This window comes from Dasypus novemcinctus, chromosome 5 (genome assembly GCF_030445035.2).
Source record: "Dasypus novemcinctus isolate mDasNov1 chromosome 5, mDasNov1.1.hap2, whole genome shotgun sequence".
Lineage (NCBI taxonomy): Eukaryota > Metazoa > Chordata > Mammalia > Cingulata > Dasypodidae > Dasypus > Dasypus novemcinctus.
Window position 1 is genome coordinate 79,760,015 of NC_080677.1, and position 16,718 is coordinate 79,776,732.

The 16,718-nt window shown below is 34.1% G+C and overlaps 1 protein-coding gene across 5 annotated transcripts in view; it reads left to right on the plus strand.

Annotated features, from left to right (window-relative positions):
- Positions 1–16,718, plus strand: part of KMT2E (lysine methyltransferase 2E (inactive)) — a 112,156-nt gene that overhangs the window by 63,443 nt on the left and 31,995 nt on the right. For all 5 annotated transcript variants that reach the window (XM_058297123.2, XM_058297126.2, XM_058297124.2 and 2 more), the window contains 5 exons: positions 4,106–4,220; positions 5,273–5,502; positions 8,456–8,536; positions 12,211–12,269; positions 13,172–13,344. In XM_058297123.2, the coding sequence (XP_058153106.1) occupies positions 4,106–4,220; positions 5,273–5,502; positions 8,456–8,536; positions 12,211–12,269; positions 13,172–13,344 (658 nt within the window). The remainder of the gene's footprint in view (positions 1–4,105; positions 4,221–5,272; positions 5,503–8,455; positions 8,537–12,210; positions 12,270–13,171; positions 13,345–16,718) is intronic.

Below are 16,718 nucleotides of genomic sequence, written 5' to 3' on the forward strand. Positions count from 1 at the left end.
TATCAGAACTTCATTCCTTTTTAAGCCTGAGTAATATTCCACTATATTTATATACGATATTTTGTTTATCCATCTGTTGATGGGCACTTGGGTTAATTCCACTTTTTTGGCTACTGTTAATTATGCTGCTGTTAGCATTGGTGTACAAATAATCTGTTCAAGTCCCTGCTGTTAATTTTTTGGATTATAATGGGAAATTCCTTTATGGTAGTTTTATGTTTAACTTCTTGAGGAACAGTCAAGCAGCTTTCTACAGTGGCTGTACCATTTTACATTCCCACCAACAATGTAGAAGGATTCTTATTTTTCCCCATCCTCATCTGCATTAGTTGTTTTCCATTTAAAAAATAATAGCCATTCTTATGGGTGTGAGGTGGTAGGTACCTCATTGTGGTTTTGATTTGCATTTTCCCTAGTGGCTAATGTTGTTGAGCATCCTTTCATGTGCTTTTGGCTATTTGTTTATCTTTTTTGGAGAAATAGCTATTCAGGTGTTTTGCCCATTTTCTTATTGAATTTTCTTTTTGTTGTTGAGTTGTGGGAGTTCTCTGTGTATTTTGGATATTAAACCCTTATAGTTTACAAATATTTTTTCCCCACTCTGTAGGTCATCTTTCCACTTTCTTGGTAATGCCCATTCCACAAAAGTTTTACATTTTGATAAAGTCTAATTTATCTTATTTTTATTTTGTTGCTGATGAATATAGGTTCACAATTGGTGATATACAGTATATTATCTAGATATTTATGTGAATATATATAAATTGGCTAACAAAGCACTGTAGCAGCTATTTATAAAATTTTATCATAGCATATTTTCTGTAAATCTGCCATTAAAGATTTATTTAAGCTTCATTATAATTTTCCAGGAAATTTTAGAGAACAACCCCTCTATATCCATTACCCTAATATACCAGTTTTTGTTATTCTGAGTTCTTGCCCAGCCTTTGTCCATGTGTAATTATAGTAGGTTTACTTGGATTTAATAATTTTCTATCGATCGGCTATATAAGTTTTTCTGCTTTTATATCAAGTTTTTAATAAATATTATTATCAGCATTTCAGTTCTTCAGTTCTGTCTTTAGTGGGAAATTATTTCCATAGGATATTCCCTAAAAATGGAGTTACTAGATCAAAGGATGCTTGACTTTTGGTATTTTTCACAAATTTATTTTCAAATTTACTATATTCTGGAAATGTAGAACTTTAAGAAGATTTATGACTATGAAACTTTTTAAGACCCTTTCTTAAGGATATAAATCATACTGTTACCTTTTTTAAATTTACTTTTAGTAAGCACAAGCCTTAGGAATGAGAATCTTGATTAGGTATTTTTGCTTTTCTTACATTGCCAGTTTGTCAGGCTTCTGCTTTTATTTGAATGATGAGTTGTTATTCAAAGCATTCATGACTTATTTACGTGTTTGAACTTACTTGCATTTGCACTGAAATTTTCATCATTTCATTACTAATCATTAGCTGCTCCTAAATATCTAAAGATTTCACCATACTCTTTGGTAACACTTTGCTGAGTTTAGTCTAAATCTTTGAAGTAAATCTTTCCACTTTGGCTCAATTCCCACATGTTGCTTTTTTTTTTTTTTTTTTTTTAAAGATTTATTTTTATTTATTTAATTCCCCTCCCCTCCCCCAGTTGTCTGTTTTCTGTGTCTTTTTGCTGCGTCTTGTTTCTTTGTCCTCTTCTGTTGTCATCAGCGGCACGGGAAGTGTGGGCAGCACCATTCCTCGGCAGGCTGCTCCCTCCTTCGCGCTGGGCGGCTCTCCTTATGGGTGCACTCCTTGCGCGTACCCCACGCGGGGGACACCCCTGTGTGGCACGGCACTCCTTGCGCGCATCAGCACTGCGCATGGGCCAGCTCCACGCGGGTCAAGGAGGCCCGGGGCTTGAACCGCGGACCTCCCATGTGGTAGACGGACGCCCTAACCACTGGGCCAAAGTCCGTTTCCCCCCACATGTTGCTTTTAAAAAAGTTTTATAGATCATGCATTGGTAAAATTTTTTGCCCTTCTGTGTCAGTTTTTAAAGAAGTCAATATTGTAAATTGGTGATCATAGGCAGTTTGGCAATATCTATCAATTTTATGTGCATATATCCTTTTGTTCAGCATTTCTACTTGCAGAATCCATGTTGTAGAAATACTACCATGTATGGAGATATGGAAGATGTAAAACTGCAGTGGTATTTTTAATAGTGAAAAATAGAAACAATTTAAATATCTACCATAGGGAAATTGTAATAAGTTATGGTACATTCACATTATGTATAATAAACAACTGTTTCCAAGAATAAGGTAGATTTGTATTGACATTGAAAGATGGAGTGAGCAAATTGTGAATATATATAGTATATTCTCATTCAAACCTAGAGAAGGATACACAGCAATCTTAACAGTGGGTATGTCTGGGAGTTGGGTGGAGACATGGTCTTTAGCTTTCCTGTATACTGTATTTGAATTTTATACAGTGAGAATGTGTTACTTTTTTTTATGAATACATAGTAGTATTATTAATTAGATCCAAACAGATTTTGATTTATTTTAATATGCTTTAAATAGCTTCTGCTCTCAATCAGAAACATTTTGATTTTAACGGAGAGGCAGTGCTCTTATAAATGGGTGAATCCCTCAAATGGATGAGCATATTGGCACATAAGCACACACTCTCTTACACATAAATTTTCCCTGTGGATCTCACTTATTCATTTATTGACTCTTAAAATTCCATTAATTTTTATTGGACTTTTACATGGGAAAGCAAAAAATGAGTAAGACATTCCCTGCCTTCAAGGAGTACCGAATGGGAGACACAGACATGTAAGGAATTATATTAAAACAGAGCATCTACTAATTTTGAAATTAAGAAACATATTTCTTTTAAAGGAATGAAGAAGTGAATTATTAATGTAACAGTATGGACATTTGATGAGTATTAGTTTTCAGAATATTAGAACATTTTGGGGGCTCTCTTCTTTTATAATCCTCTTTTGAGCCATTTAATAACCTAAGTTCGTATAGTTAAATTGAGACTTTGTATAGGGGCTGGATGGAGGTGGAGTGCGGGAGGGAAATATATCAAGAAGCAATAGAAATGTTTTTTTGTGCTGCTAGTGGTCTTAACGTACGGTAGAGTATAACTGCATTAAGAAATTGTAAATCTTGAATAGTGCAAATAGCCCTAAATTCTAAGTGACAATTTTGAATAAGCAGTAGAATAAGGATTATCATTTTTAAAAAATCATTTCAAGTAGTGAACATTTACTAAGAGTAATGGCATAGAAAGAAGTCATGTTGTATATGTGCAAGGCAGAGATTAATTTCAGTGTGAATTGGTCTCAGAAGTAGGCTCACTACTATATTGAGCAATAGGAATTAGCCAGAGTAGGACTCAGAAAGGTTGGTATGATTACAAAGTTGGGAAACTGTTATATGTAAAATGCAGTTTATAAGTTACCACAGTGGAAAAGTTGCTACTCTCAGTTATATAAATATTTGGTCAGGTTACCATCACTTGACACTTGCTAGGCTATAACTGCTGATCCCACTCTGCCCCAGGGTGCTGCTTTGGTTTTTTTCAGGTACTAGCATTGGTTTATTGTGAGGTTTCCTATGCTCTAACATTACTGACATTTCTAGGACTCTGTGGTATATACTCATCTCCTACTTGGCATAGTAACACATACATAAAGTTTTGAACATTGAAATGCATACTTCTTTACATTCAAGTTGGAGAACATATAGATTTTGTGTTCCATTCGTCCTGTTTATTTCCACCACTTTTCTCCACCCCATCCAGTGTCTGTAGTGCCACTGGATATAATAAATAATGCTTGATCTCTATCAATTGTTTTATGATAGGAAACACTGTATTTGAACTTGATGTGGGACATTTATTTTACTTAAAAAAAGTTCTGCTATGACAGTGAATCTAGATCAGATACAGTCCCATCCATTGGTGTTCATGTGCTGTAAAAATATATTGTATTTTGTCTAGCCTATATTTTAGTAAAAGTACTTAGAAAATTTTTATTAATTAAAAGAAAAAAATGAATGGAATTTTCTTTAATGCAACTTTTTCCCTCCCCCAGACCAGAATCTGTAGAAGCTAGTCCTGTGGTAGTTGAGAAATCCAACAGTTATCCCCACCAGTTGTATACCAGCAGCTCGCATCATTCACACAGTTACATTGGTTTGCCCTATGCGGTAAGTGTCAAACATTTCTTTGGAAGGTTATTATTTTAAAAATCTAGTGGTTGATAGTAGCTGTGTATGATATTATGCTTAAAACTGTGTATTTTAAAAAGCAGTTTCACACTAAATAATTAAGTAAATAATTTCTAGTTTAATTTTTCATTATTATTTTCTTATTAAAGCAATTACAATACTACCTAGCAGTTTAATAATTATTATCATTTTGAATTTTATGCTGTTGATGGTTTGATGTTAGAACTCTTTACCTTCTTACTTTATAGGAAGACTTGGTAGATTTGTATTGTACTATTGTTATTAATTCTAAATTATGTATTTGCCTTTTATTGGGTGCTTATAATTTGCCAGGCTCTGTGCGGAGCGTTTTTACATACATTATTTCATTTAATTGTCCAAAACAACCTCATGAGATAGGTATGTTATCATCCCTTTTTCAGAGCTTAGAAAATGAAATCTTAACTTGCTCTAAGTTGCATAGCTACTTAAGAGGCAAGGCTTAGATTCAAATACAGTTATCTTTGAATACAGAACTGGACACATCTGTGATAAAATGGAAGTACAATTATGACAGGTTACTATGAGAGATTTTTTGTACTTGGATCAGTATGTATTAAAAATTTTTGCATATCATGTGTAAGGAAGTGCTTTACTTCATAGTGTGTAATATCCTTTGTTTTTATTGTTATCCTTAGCCTCTACATTCCTCAGGTTTTTAAATCTCAGTTCTCACATTTTGCATCAGTTTGCATCTTGAAGGTGGAAATTTGTGATCATAGATCTTTGAAGATATCATCTCTTTTTTTTAGGGGTGGAGGTGGTAGTGGTGGAGTTTGGGTATAAGGATGACCAAGGTTGTAGGTAGACCTTCACTTACTGTGGTGGTTTAATACCTGGCTCTACCAAATCATTATTTTTAAAAGTATTACAAAATGGGCCAATTTCATATCTCAGTTTCAAATTAAAGGTTGAATTTTATTTAAGTTGCTCAGTTCATATTGTTATTCAAATTAAATAATATTTTGCTGTATTTATGTTCAATTATCCAGGACCATAATTATGGTGCTCGTCCTCCTCCAACACCTCCGGCTTCCCCTCCTCCATCAGTTCTTATTAGCAAAAATGAAGTAGGCATATTTACCACTCCTAATTTTGATGAAACTTCCAGTGCTACTACAATCAGCACATCTGAGGATGGAAGTTATGGTACTGATGTAACCAGGTGCATTTGTGGTTTTACACATGATGATGGATACATGATCTGTTGTGACAAATGCAGGTAAAATATTTCACACCGTTAGTTCATTTTTCTTGGATACTGCTAACTTTTGATTGTTAATGTTGGGAAAGATAATTAAAAACACTTTTTAAAAAATTAATAATTTTTTAAAGTGGGATATCTGTTACTTTTGATGCAGTCTGATTTGCTCCTAAAAAAAGCCCCTATGGGGATAAAAGCTTAGAGCTTACCAGAAATTTCCATTGTTAATTGAGTAATAGGAAATCAGTTCTGAACTTTATTCATGCAGGATCGCACCTCTCTTTCCACTCAGTTCAGTAGTAATACAAGTATATGTAGTAGTAGACAAGATTAAAATGAGAGGGGAATTGAGTCCTATGTATTTACTTGAGGAATTATTTGTGCTGTATAGTCAACTGTGATTTTCCGATTCGGGGGAATTATACATTTTGATTGATGTTTGTTTGACTTGACTCTCTCACCTCCTTTTGACTTGAACCTTGCAGCACTCTGGAGTCTCCTTGAACCAGAACCACAGTCTCCCCTCCCCCAACCCTGGTTCAACCACCAAGAAAGGCTTCTTCCCCTAGAGAAGGTGTGGTTGGGACAGAAAGTGGGGTTTTGTTTTCTTTTTTTTTTTTTCTTTCTTTTTTTCGTGGGAGGGATTTGGGGAGGATGGAAAGGGTAGGATTTCAGCCTGAAAGTTATTGAGTCCATGCCCTGCATGGGGTAGGAAGCAGAGATTATCTAAGCTGTGCATTATAGAGTATAAGAAAGTTTGGAAGTTTTACAGAATTTCCTGGGTTTGGTCTTTATGACATAACTTCATTATTTGGTTTGAAGTAGTATGGTATATACCCATACTTAAATGTGAATATTAAACTGCATCTTAAAGCCAAATATAAATTACTTTGTATTATTTGTAATACTGTTCCTTTCTGTTGGAGAGAGTTGGATAGTCTTTATATAAACATGCAGGTAGGATTATATTTCAAAAAGTTGATTTTGCCTTTGCCCCCCAAAAAGAGGGGAAGGGAATTAGTATTAAATAGAATGTGACATTTTATATTCTTTTTATAGAAAGTTATAATATTAATACTTTTAGTTTATTTCAATAATAGAAATATGGCAGCTTTTCAAATTTAAAAATAAATTCTCATTACCTGTGACAATGATATGCATTAGGAGTAATATCCTGAGTAAATTTATTCAAGGTAAATTTAAAAACTAAAAAAACAACTTCAGTGACACCTTGCTTTCCTCATTTTTTTTTACTTATTAGAAAAATGTAGATTCATATTGTAACTAATCTTGTTTAAAATAGCTTTCTCTGAGCTGATCTTATCTAGTGTTATAAATTGTAAACCATTTGGCAATATTTTTATTGTAATACATAATCTAAACAGGGTTTTCTTTTGCTTTAATTATAGTAGCCTAAATAGAACATAGAATTATCTCTATTAGAGAATAGTGAAACAGTCCTTAGGATTTTATAACCAGTTATGAATTCTTGAAGAACCAGTTCACAGTTTGTGGATTATTTACGGTATTTACTTCTTAGTGACTGCTCTCTTTGCTATGAATCTTACCATTCTATTTTTCTTCTGCTAAACCTGTAGTATACACAAAACTTAATCTTTTTTCTTCTCTTCTTTTTTTACATTATCTCTGTATTTTAATGTTTCTATTGTCTGTACTTCTCTTTTAAATCTGAACATCTACAACTTTGATTATTTATTCATTTTCCAGCTTTGTTTCTGCGTTGTCTGTATGACATTTATACTTACTCCACAAAATTAACTCAATTTGTATTCTAACCCTCCTTATCAATTGCACTGCTGTCTTTTTCACTTTTTTTACTTCAACATATGTTCCATTACTCTCCAAATCCTACCATTTCTTGCCCCAACATTCTAAGATCTACCTCTTTCTTTCTACTTTTTCAGCTTCCTTAGGATTATGTTTTATTCTTCATTGTTAAATATCTGGGTTACTTTAGTAGATTCCTAACCAAAAAGTTTTTAGTTAAGAAGAGAAGAGCAGCACAACAGCAGTAAGCTTGGTTAGTTATGTAGTAAAGGTGGCTAATTTATTATGTGAAGAAAAACTAAGACTGTCTTTGGAAACAGGCATGTATATTGACTTTAGACAAATGAAAATCTTGGCAATAAAATACAATATTAAGAAATTGAGGAGTTTGCCTGAAGCTGGTCCATGTATTCCATTAAAAGGACATTAGAAGACAGAATAGTTTTAATCTCTGTCCTCATGGAATGCCTCTTGGGTTCTTTAACTTCATTTTTTCTGCCTTCATTCTAGTTCTGTCCTTCATTAACTCAGGTCTGGAATGTTGGAAAAGCCTCTTGATTCGTCTTTCTGTCTTCAGTTTCTTAACTCCTTTGAATTAATAGTGTATACCACCAGAGCACCTCACTTGCTACCTGTTGCCTATTAGAGGAAATCTACACACATCCTGGCATTCAAAGTCCTATATAATCTGTGACTGTACTTTACTTATTTGCTCTAATCCCTCTCTTTCTCAAAATGAACATTCCTTGTTGTATATATTAACTGTCTGCTGACCTTTGCTCATCGTATCTAATTGAGAAAACACTGATCTAATGACATCTTTCTTCCTAATTTCCCAAACGAATTCTGTTAAATTCCAATCTTCTCCAGAGTGCTTTTTCTGTAACTCCAAGTAGTGTGGATATTTCCTTCACTTTATGATGTCTAATGATATTTGTAGATCATACCTTTTACATTTTAAAATTGGTTTGTATATAAAATTTCTCCTATTTTTGCATCTTTTTAAAGTTTTATCTACCTGAGGTCATATTTGTATGAATTCCTTACAGCCGGCTCCTTTTAAGAGTTTGAGAGTGCTAAACTCAAAGTAAGCACTTATTAAGTAAAAGCAAAATGGAATATCAAATCTTAGTTGAGGATGATTTCAATAATATTTTATGTTTTGCCTTTTTTATTTTTTAAGTGTTTGGCAACATATTGACTGCATGGGGATTGACAGGCAGCATATTCCTGATACATATCTATGTGAACGTTGTCAGCCTAGGTAAGTTGCCAATAATTTTACTGAGGTAATTTGTAATTAACAGAATTATATTTATGAATTCTGGATTAAAGAATTGAATTGCTCCATTTATTGATTCTAAGCTATATACTTCTTCATTTTTATGTTTATTATTTTTATATTCTAGCATCTTTAAAATCAGGAAGACTCTCCATTAATAATGTGTCATTTACTTGGCAGGGTTTTTAACATTATTAATGATACATAAAAGAATAGTGCATCTTTTAATGGATGGTTTATATTTTCATTGGAATACACTATGTTAAAGAATTACTATAACAATGTGCCCTTAGTTGCAGAAAATGCTACATCCATACTATCATCATTCTTTCTGTTAGCAGTATCTTGCTGTATGTGTCCCCCCTCCCTTTTTTTTTGTTTTGTTTTTGCTTTTTATCTTTATGTGGTGGACATTTCAAATCTATGTAAAAGTAAACTATAATGAGCCTGCATGTTTCCACCATCCTGCTTCAATCATTATCAGCAGTCTATAGATGTATATACCACAATTTAATTATTCACCTGTTGAAGGACATTTGGGCTGTTTTCACTATGGCTATTACAAATGAAGCTGCTATTAACATTTCTGTTCAAGTGTTTTAGTGAACGTGGGTTTTCATTTCTCTTAAGTGCTTAGGATAGTGCAAATTCTCAGTCATATGGTAATTGAATGTTTATTTTTATAAGAAATTGCCAAACTATCTTCCAAAGTGGCTGTACCATTTTATATTTCTACTAGCAACGTATGAGTGATCTAGTTATTTTTTATTTTTAATGATTTAAAAATTTTTGTTTACTTTTATAATTGAGTCCCATCATTCTTAAGTCAAATATCTAAAATAAGGTATATTCAGATATGTCTAGCTTCTGTCTCTGTTCCTTCTACCATATCCCTCTAGAAGTAATAATTTTTTTACATTTATTTTTTCCTTGCATTATTTGTTTCCTTATAAGCAGTTCTGTACTTATATAGTATAGTCCTCTTTTACTTAGGTAAACAGTAACATATTTTAGATGGATGGATGGATCTTTTGCCACATTTCTTCTAATTTTTTCCTTAAAAATATAAACTGAAGTGGTATCTCATTGTGATTTGATTTACCTTTCCCTGATGACCAGAATGCATCTTTTCATGTGCTTACTGGCCATTTGTATATCTCCTTTGAATAAATGTCTATTCAAGTCCTTTGCCCATTTTCAGTTGGGTTCTTTTCTTGCTGTTGATTCGTAGTGGTTCTTCATATATTCTGGACATTAAACCCTTAATCAGATTTGTGGTGAGCAATTACTTTCATTTTGTAGTTTGTTTTTTAACTTCTTGACAGTGTCTTGTGGAATAAAAGTTTTAAATTTTGATGAAATTATTTAAAAAAAAATAAGTGTTGACAAGAATGTAGAAAAATTGGCACACCTCTACCTTTTGGGGGTCATTGTAAAATGGTACAACCACTGTGAAAGTCAGTTTGACAGTTCCTCAAAAAGTTGAACATAGAATAATCATATGACTCAGCAGTTTCACTTCCAGTTTTCTACCCAAAAAAGCTGAAAGCTGAGACTTGAACAGATATTTCTATACCAGCATTATTATAGCATTAGTCACAATGCCAAAAGATGGAAGAAACCCTAGTGTCTATCAATAGTAGATGGATAAACAAAATGTAGTAATATATACAATGGACTATTACTCGGCCATAAAAAGGAATATAAGTTCTCATACATGCATTTATAACACAAATGAACCTTGATGACAAGGGTCATGTTGAGTGACATTATCTTGAGTGAAATAAGCCAGACAAAAAAAGACAAATATTATATGATCTCATTTGTGAAATAATTAGAATAAGCAAATTTCTTAGAGACAGTAGGATTACAGTTAGTGGGGATGGCTGGAGTTACTGCTTAAAGGGAGCAGAGTTTCTTTTCAGGTTGATCAAAAAGTTGGGTAATGGATGTTGATGATGGTAGTATAATATTTTGAATGTAATTGCATCGAACTATATACTTATAAGTGGTTGAAATAAGAAATTTTGAGCTGTATATATGTTACTACAATAGAAAGTTTTTTTAAAAAAGATGCTGAAGATCACTTTTCTAGTAGTTAATAGAGATATGCCACATTTTTTTCTATAACTTCAAGATACTCCATCTTTTTGATGTACTGTTGTTTATTCAACTGAAGTTGTTTCCAGTCTTTTGTTATTGCAAATAGAAGTGGGATTGTTCAGTAAAAGGGTAAATGCGTATATAATTTTGCCAGTTATTACCAAATTCCCTTCCAGGAGAAGCCGTACAATTTTGAATTCCCTGTAACAATGAATGAACCTATATATTTTCCTAAACTCATGATAGTGTTTGACATACTTGTATTTTTGCCTGGTTAAGTGAGAAATAAATGTAATCTCAGGGTACTTAGACTTTATATTTCTTTTAATTATGAGTGAAGTTTTCCTATGTGGCTTTATTTCACTTTTTGATAGTTACTAGCCACTTGCCAGATAGTTTTTTATGGGGTTTCTGTTGATTTCAGAAAGAGTTGGTTAAAAAGTAACCATTGGGAAGAAAAGTCAGTCAAGAAATACCTGTTTATCATTCTGCAATACCTAGATATTTGTTGTTGTTGTTTTAATTAATTTATTAATTTCTCTCCCCTTCCCCCCCACTCTGGTTGTCTGTTCTTTGTGTCTATTTGCTGCGTCTTCTTTGTCCACTTCTGTTGTTGTCAGCGGCATGGGAATCTGTGTTGCTTTTTGCTGTGTAATCTTGTGTCATTTCTCTGTGTGGGTGGCGCCATTCTTAGGGAGGCTGCACTTTCTTTGGCGCTGGGCAGCTCTCCTTACGGGGCGCACTCCTTGAGCATGGGGTCCCCTATACGGGGACACCCCTGCGTGGCACGGCACTCCTTGCGTGCATCAGCACTGTGCATGGGCCAGTTCCATACGGGTCAAGGAGGCCCGGGGTTTGAATCGCAGACCTCCCATGTGGTAGACAGACGCCCTAACCACTGGGCCAAGTCCACCACCCCTAGATATTTGTGATGCTGGGGTAGTTACATTTTCTACTTGATATTAAGGCAAGTCTGTCACTGAGTTGTAGATAATTTATTCTCCCATCTGGGAATAATATCTAGTGTTATTTGGCCCCTGAACTAGTTAAGTTTATATACTGAAAAAGTTAAAAAGTAAAAGTAAAACAATTACTATGGATAATATAGTATAGGAGGAATTGGGGAAGGTTAATGAAATATTTTACTTAATTGCTAAATGTTTAGTGTTTATTATTTCAAAAGTGGAAATTGAGGCAAATGTTAATGTCATAGATTCAAATTCAATATCATACATTTCTTCAAGAAATTTAAGATGTGATTTTAATTAGATTGTTCTAATTATTATGGATTTTATTTCAGACTCAAAAGCTTTGAATACTCTTGGGGAAAAATTGTTACTTAAGTAAAAATTTTATTAGTAAAATGGAGTCACTTTACTCACATCTTCTTTTAATTATATTAGATCTTATCTAAAGTCTGAAGTAGGGAACAGTGTGTATATTTTATGCTGTTGGTTTTTCATTGAGAAAAGCAGACATTGTAAAGTTCACTACATTTAAAAGAGGAAATTCATGAAAGTTTGATAAATAATCACATTAATATTTTAATATAGGAGTTTGGATAAAGAGAGGGCGGTGCTACTACAACGCCAGAAAAGGGAAAATATGTCAGGTGGGTAAAACGAATCAATGCTAAATTAAGATTAGCATCATTGAGGAAATAAGTGGGCTGTATTTTCTGGTTAGATATAAAAATCTTACGAATGTTCATTGCTTTATAATTTACAGTCTTGGGTATAGAACTTAAAATACTTTTATTACAGAATTAGTATGTACTTATTTTTGGAAATATGGAAATTAGAGAAGAAACAAAACAAAATTTAAAAATCACCCATAATTTTCTACATCTAGGTAACCTATAGGTGTAAAAAGAAGTGAAATGTTTATTCTTCTGAAAGATGGCAATCCATTCGTTTACTATATATTACAGTATTTGGAAGTATAATATTCACCATATCTTTCATTTTGGCTTAAAATCTTTTGATACCAACACAATTTTTTTTTTGTCAGTTTATTCAGCCTTCTTCTTTGATGAACATTTGGATTGTTTCCAGTATTTTTTGTTGTTGTTGATCCTATTACAAACAGTGCCATCAACAAAACATTAATGCAGAATTTTTTATTGTACTTTTGCCATTTTATGTTTGGGTAGATCTCTAGAACTGGGATTACCAAGGGTACATGCATATATAATTTTGATAGTTATTTCTAAATACCCTTTTGTAAGGAATTTTGAATTTCACCTGGCTTTACATGAGATTGCCTGTATCCCACAATCTCAGCACCAGAGCAGTCTCATCATGGATCCTTTTTAGTTTATTGGCTGTGAAATGATATTTATAGTTTGCATTTAGATTTATCATGTAATTATGAGTGAGATGATTGAAGAAGTGCAGAAATGTGTTTATTCTTTAAAAAGTTGGATACTAATAGTTTGTCATATGGAATGCTTTTTTATTCTTTTGTGTGAACTAGAGTATTACATATACAGCAATTTTTATTTTGCTTTTGAAGATGGTGATACAAGTGCAACTGAGAGTGGTGATGAAGTTCCTATGGAATTATATACTGCATATCAGCATACTCCAACATCAATTACTTTAACTGCTTCAAGAGTTTCCAAGGTTAATGATAAAAGAAGGAAAAAAAGTGGAGAGAAAGAACAAAACATTTCAAAATGTAAAAAAGTAAGTTTCTGCTTTTTGAAAAATGAGTAGGTAAGAAGCGGGGGCAGCTGAGTTTAACAGGAATGGCAGATGTTTTATAGGAAAAGCAGGAGAGTAATGGATATTAGCTAGAAAAGGTGGCAGGATCTAATGAAAGCCTCACTTTTTTTTTAAGTTATTAAATCAGAGGATTGAAGTTGAATAGAGAGCAGATTTTTGCAAACTGCTTTGAAATCACTGTTCCTATAAGACTTTTATTTTGAAATGCAAAAGCTAAAATACAAAAGAACTGCTTTTATTTTTATTTTTTTATTTCTCTTTCTCCCCTGTCCCTCTCCACCCCCCACCCCCCAAATTGTCTGCTCTCTGTGTACATTCGCTGTGTGTTCTTCTGTGTCTGCTTGTATTCTCATTAGGTGGCTCCGGGAACCAATCCTGGCACCTTCTGGAGTGGGGGAGAGGTGATCATTCTCTTGCACCACCTCACCTACCTGTTCTTTTTATTTTCTTTTTCTTCTCTTTTCATTTTCTCTCCTCTGTGTCTCTTGTTGCATCATCTTGCTTTGCCAGCTCTCCGCGTTGGTAGGCACTCATGACGGGGTGGCTTTTCCTGCATGGTGCAGCATTCCCACGGAGGGTGGTTCTCCTGTGTGGGGCTGAATTCGCATGGGCCAGCTTGCTGTATGGGCCAGCTTGCTCTCACCAGGAGGCCCTGGGCATTGAACCCTGGACCTCCTATATGGTAGATGGGAGCGCAGTTGGTTGGGCCACATCTGTTTCTCAAGACTGCTGTTTTAGATAACAGAAATATAGTCCTAAATTTTTAATAACTTAGAAACAGGTAAAGAAGCAGTTTTACATCTAATGAATGAGGGTGATTGTTTATAACTGCTTTTCTCTATTTGAATAATATTTAATCTTTTTAATAAGACTCCTTTTAAAAAAAATATTTATTATTTATTTATTTTTCTCCCCACCACCCCCGCCCAACCCCCCCACCCCACCCCCCGTTGTCTGCTGTGTCCATTCGCTGTGTGTTCTTCTGTGACCGCTTCTATCCTTATCAGTGGCACCGGGAATCTTTGTTTCTCTTTGTTGTGTCAGCTCTCTGTGTGTGCAGCTCCATTCTCAGGCAGGCTGTACTTTCTTTCCCACTGGGCGGCTCTCCTTACAGGGAGCACTCCTTGCACGTGGGGCTCCCCTACACGGGGGACACCCCTGCATGGCACGGCACTTGTTGCGCACGTCAGCACTGCGCATGGGCCAGCTCCACACTGTTCAAGGAGGCCCAGGGTTTGAACCGCGGACCTCCCATGTGGTAGGTGGTCACCCTATCCATTGGGCCAAGTCCACCTCCAAGACTCCTCCTTGTTGAATTTTTTACCATGTTGATTTTTATGTCTGAAATTTCGCATGCTAAATTAACCCTAGGCAGAAAAATATTATAATCACTTCTTCTTTAATATGTTATAATTGCTAATAAAAATTTTGTCATATTTAAAAAAAAATACTTTTACAATGGATTATATTGCTACTATAGACTTGAAATTATACCTAGATATAAAATTTTAGCCAAGCTTTCCAAAAAAAGGCACTTTTTTCCTGAGGAATTCTTTACAATATATGCTTATTTATTAGGCTGCATGTACTTTAAATAATTTTTCATTTTCCTGATTTTGCCTACTTAACTTTTATTAAGTCTTGACTTCCTAGCAGGCTTCAAGTATTTGTCCATTTTTTTCTTTTACTCTTCTATCAATATTTTATCCATTCTGGACAACTTACTATTACCAGATTCTCCCCACACTTACTGGACATATGTTCCCTTCACCATTTGAAAGGTTCTCTTTTCTCTCTTTTAACTTTTAAACTCTTACTATACTTTGAAGCTCACCTCAGTGCTACTTTCTTCATGAAATTTGCTTTTCTCCTATCAAACATGATCTTTCTCTGTATCCCATTATGGCATTTAAACCTTTTATTATAGCACTTAACCACATTTTGCCTTGTTTCATTGTTGTTTTCCTTGTCTCTGATAGATTGTCAGTTGTACAAAGAGAGCTTAAATGTATTTTATAATTTCGGAACTCCCATTTTGTCTACTGCTTTCTTTTTTTTTTCTTTTTTCTTTTTAATTTCTCTCCCCTTGCCCCCACCTTCCCCCAACCTTCCCCCTCAGTTTCTGCTCTTTGTGTCCATTCACTCTGTGTTCTTCTGTGTCTACTTTTATTCTTGTCAGCGGCACTGGGAATCTGTGTCTCTCTTTGTTGCGTCATCTTGCTTCGTCAGCTCTCTGTGTGTGTGGCGCCACTCCTGGGCAGCCTTTTTTCATGTGGGGCAGCTCTCCTTATGGGGTGCACTCCTTGCACGTGGGGCTCCTCTGTGTGAGGGTTACCCCTGAATGGCACAGCTCTCTTTGCGTGCAGCCACACTGTGGGTGGACCACACAGGCCATGGGTTTGAACCCTGGACCTCCCATATGGTAGGCAGATGCTCTATCAGTTGAGCCAGATCTGCTTCCCTGTCTACTGCTTTCAAATTATGCTTCCTTCTTTGTCTGTTGTGTAAAGGTGACTTGGCAGTTTTATCTTTGTGTATTTATTTTTCTAGGTCATTTAATTAAAATCTATTATTTGAATTAAAAATTTTGCATTTTTTTGGATGGAATGACTTTTGGTAATTAAATGAATACTGACTCTTTTGTCATTAATTTCAGAGTAATAATGTTCTTTTAAAAAGGAAAATATTTTCTCTGCTTTTGTTAGTGATACATAAACAAGGATTTAAAAAAAGGAATCCATGAATTAGACATGATAAATTTCTTATTTTTGGGGGGCAATATATAATTCAAAATATAGCAAAAGGGTACAGTTTTCTTTTTTCAGTCTGTTATGGTTAGTAGTTGAAAATGTGAATGGAGCTAGGAGGTTAATATTTTGGGCAGATGAAAGTTTAAAAAATATTCATAAAACTATTAAGGGATTGGTGTTTATGCAATAACTTTGATATGAAACATTAACACTATGAATAATGCATAATAAAGTATTAAAACGTGAAAATAATTTTTTAAATTTGATTTTTATATTTTCATTTATAAAAACTATTGTCTGCAAATATTAGGAATTTTTTATTACCATTTTTCTCTTGGTGTTTCCTCTTTCAGTCAAACTGTATCATACCTGACCATCCATTAAGTTATTTTTCAGTTACAATTATCTGAGCTCAAAAATCTTTGTCATCTTTACTCTTTGATATCTGTATTTATTCCGAAAAGCTCTATTGATTTTTCCTTTTGTCTCTTAGTTGTAGTTTTATTTCTTTTTGCTTCTCCAATCCCAGTTTAAGCCCTCACTACATTATAGTAATGCAATATCTTACCATTTAATTTCTTTAAC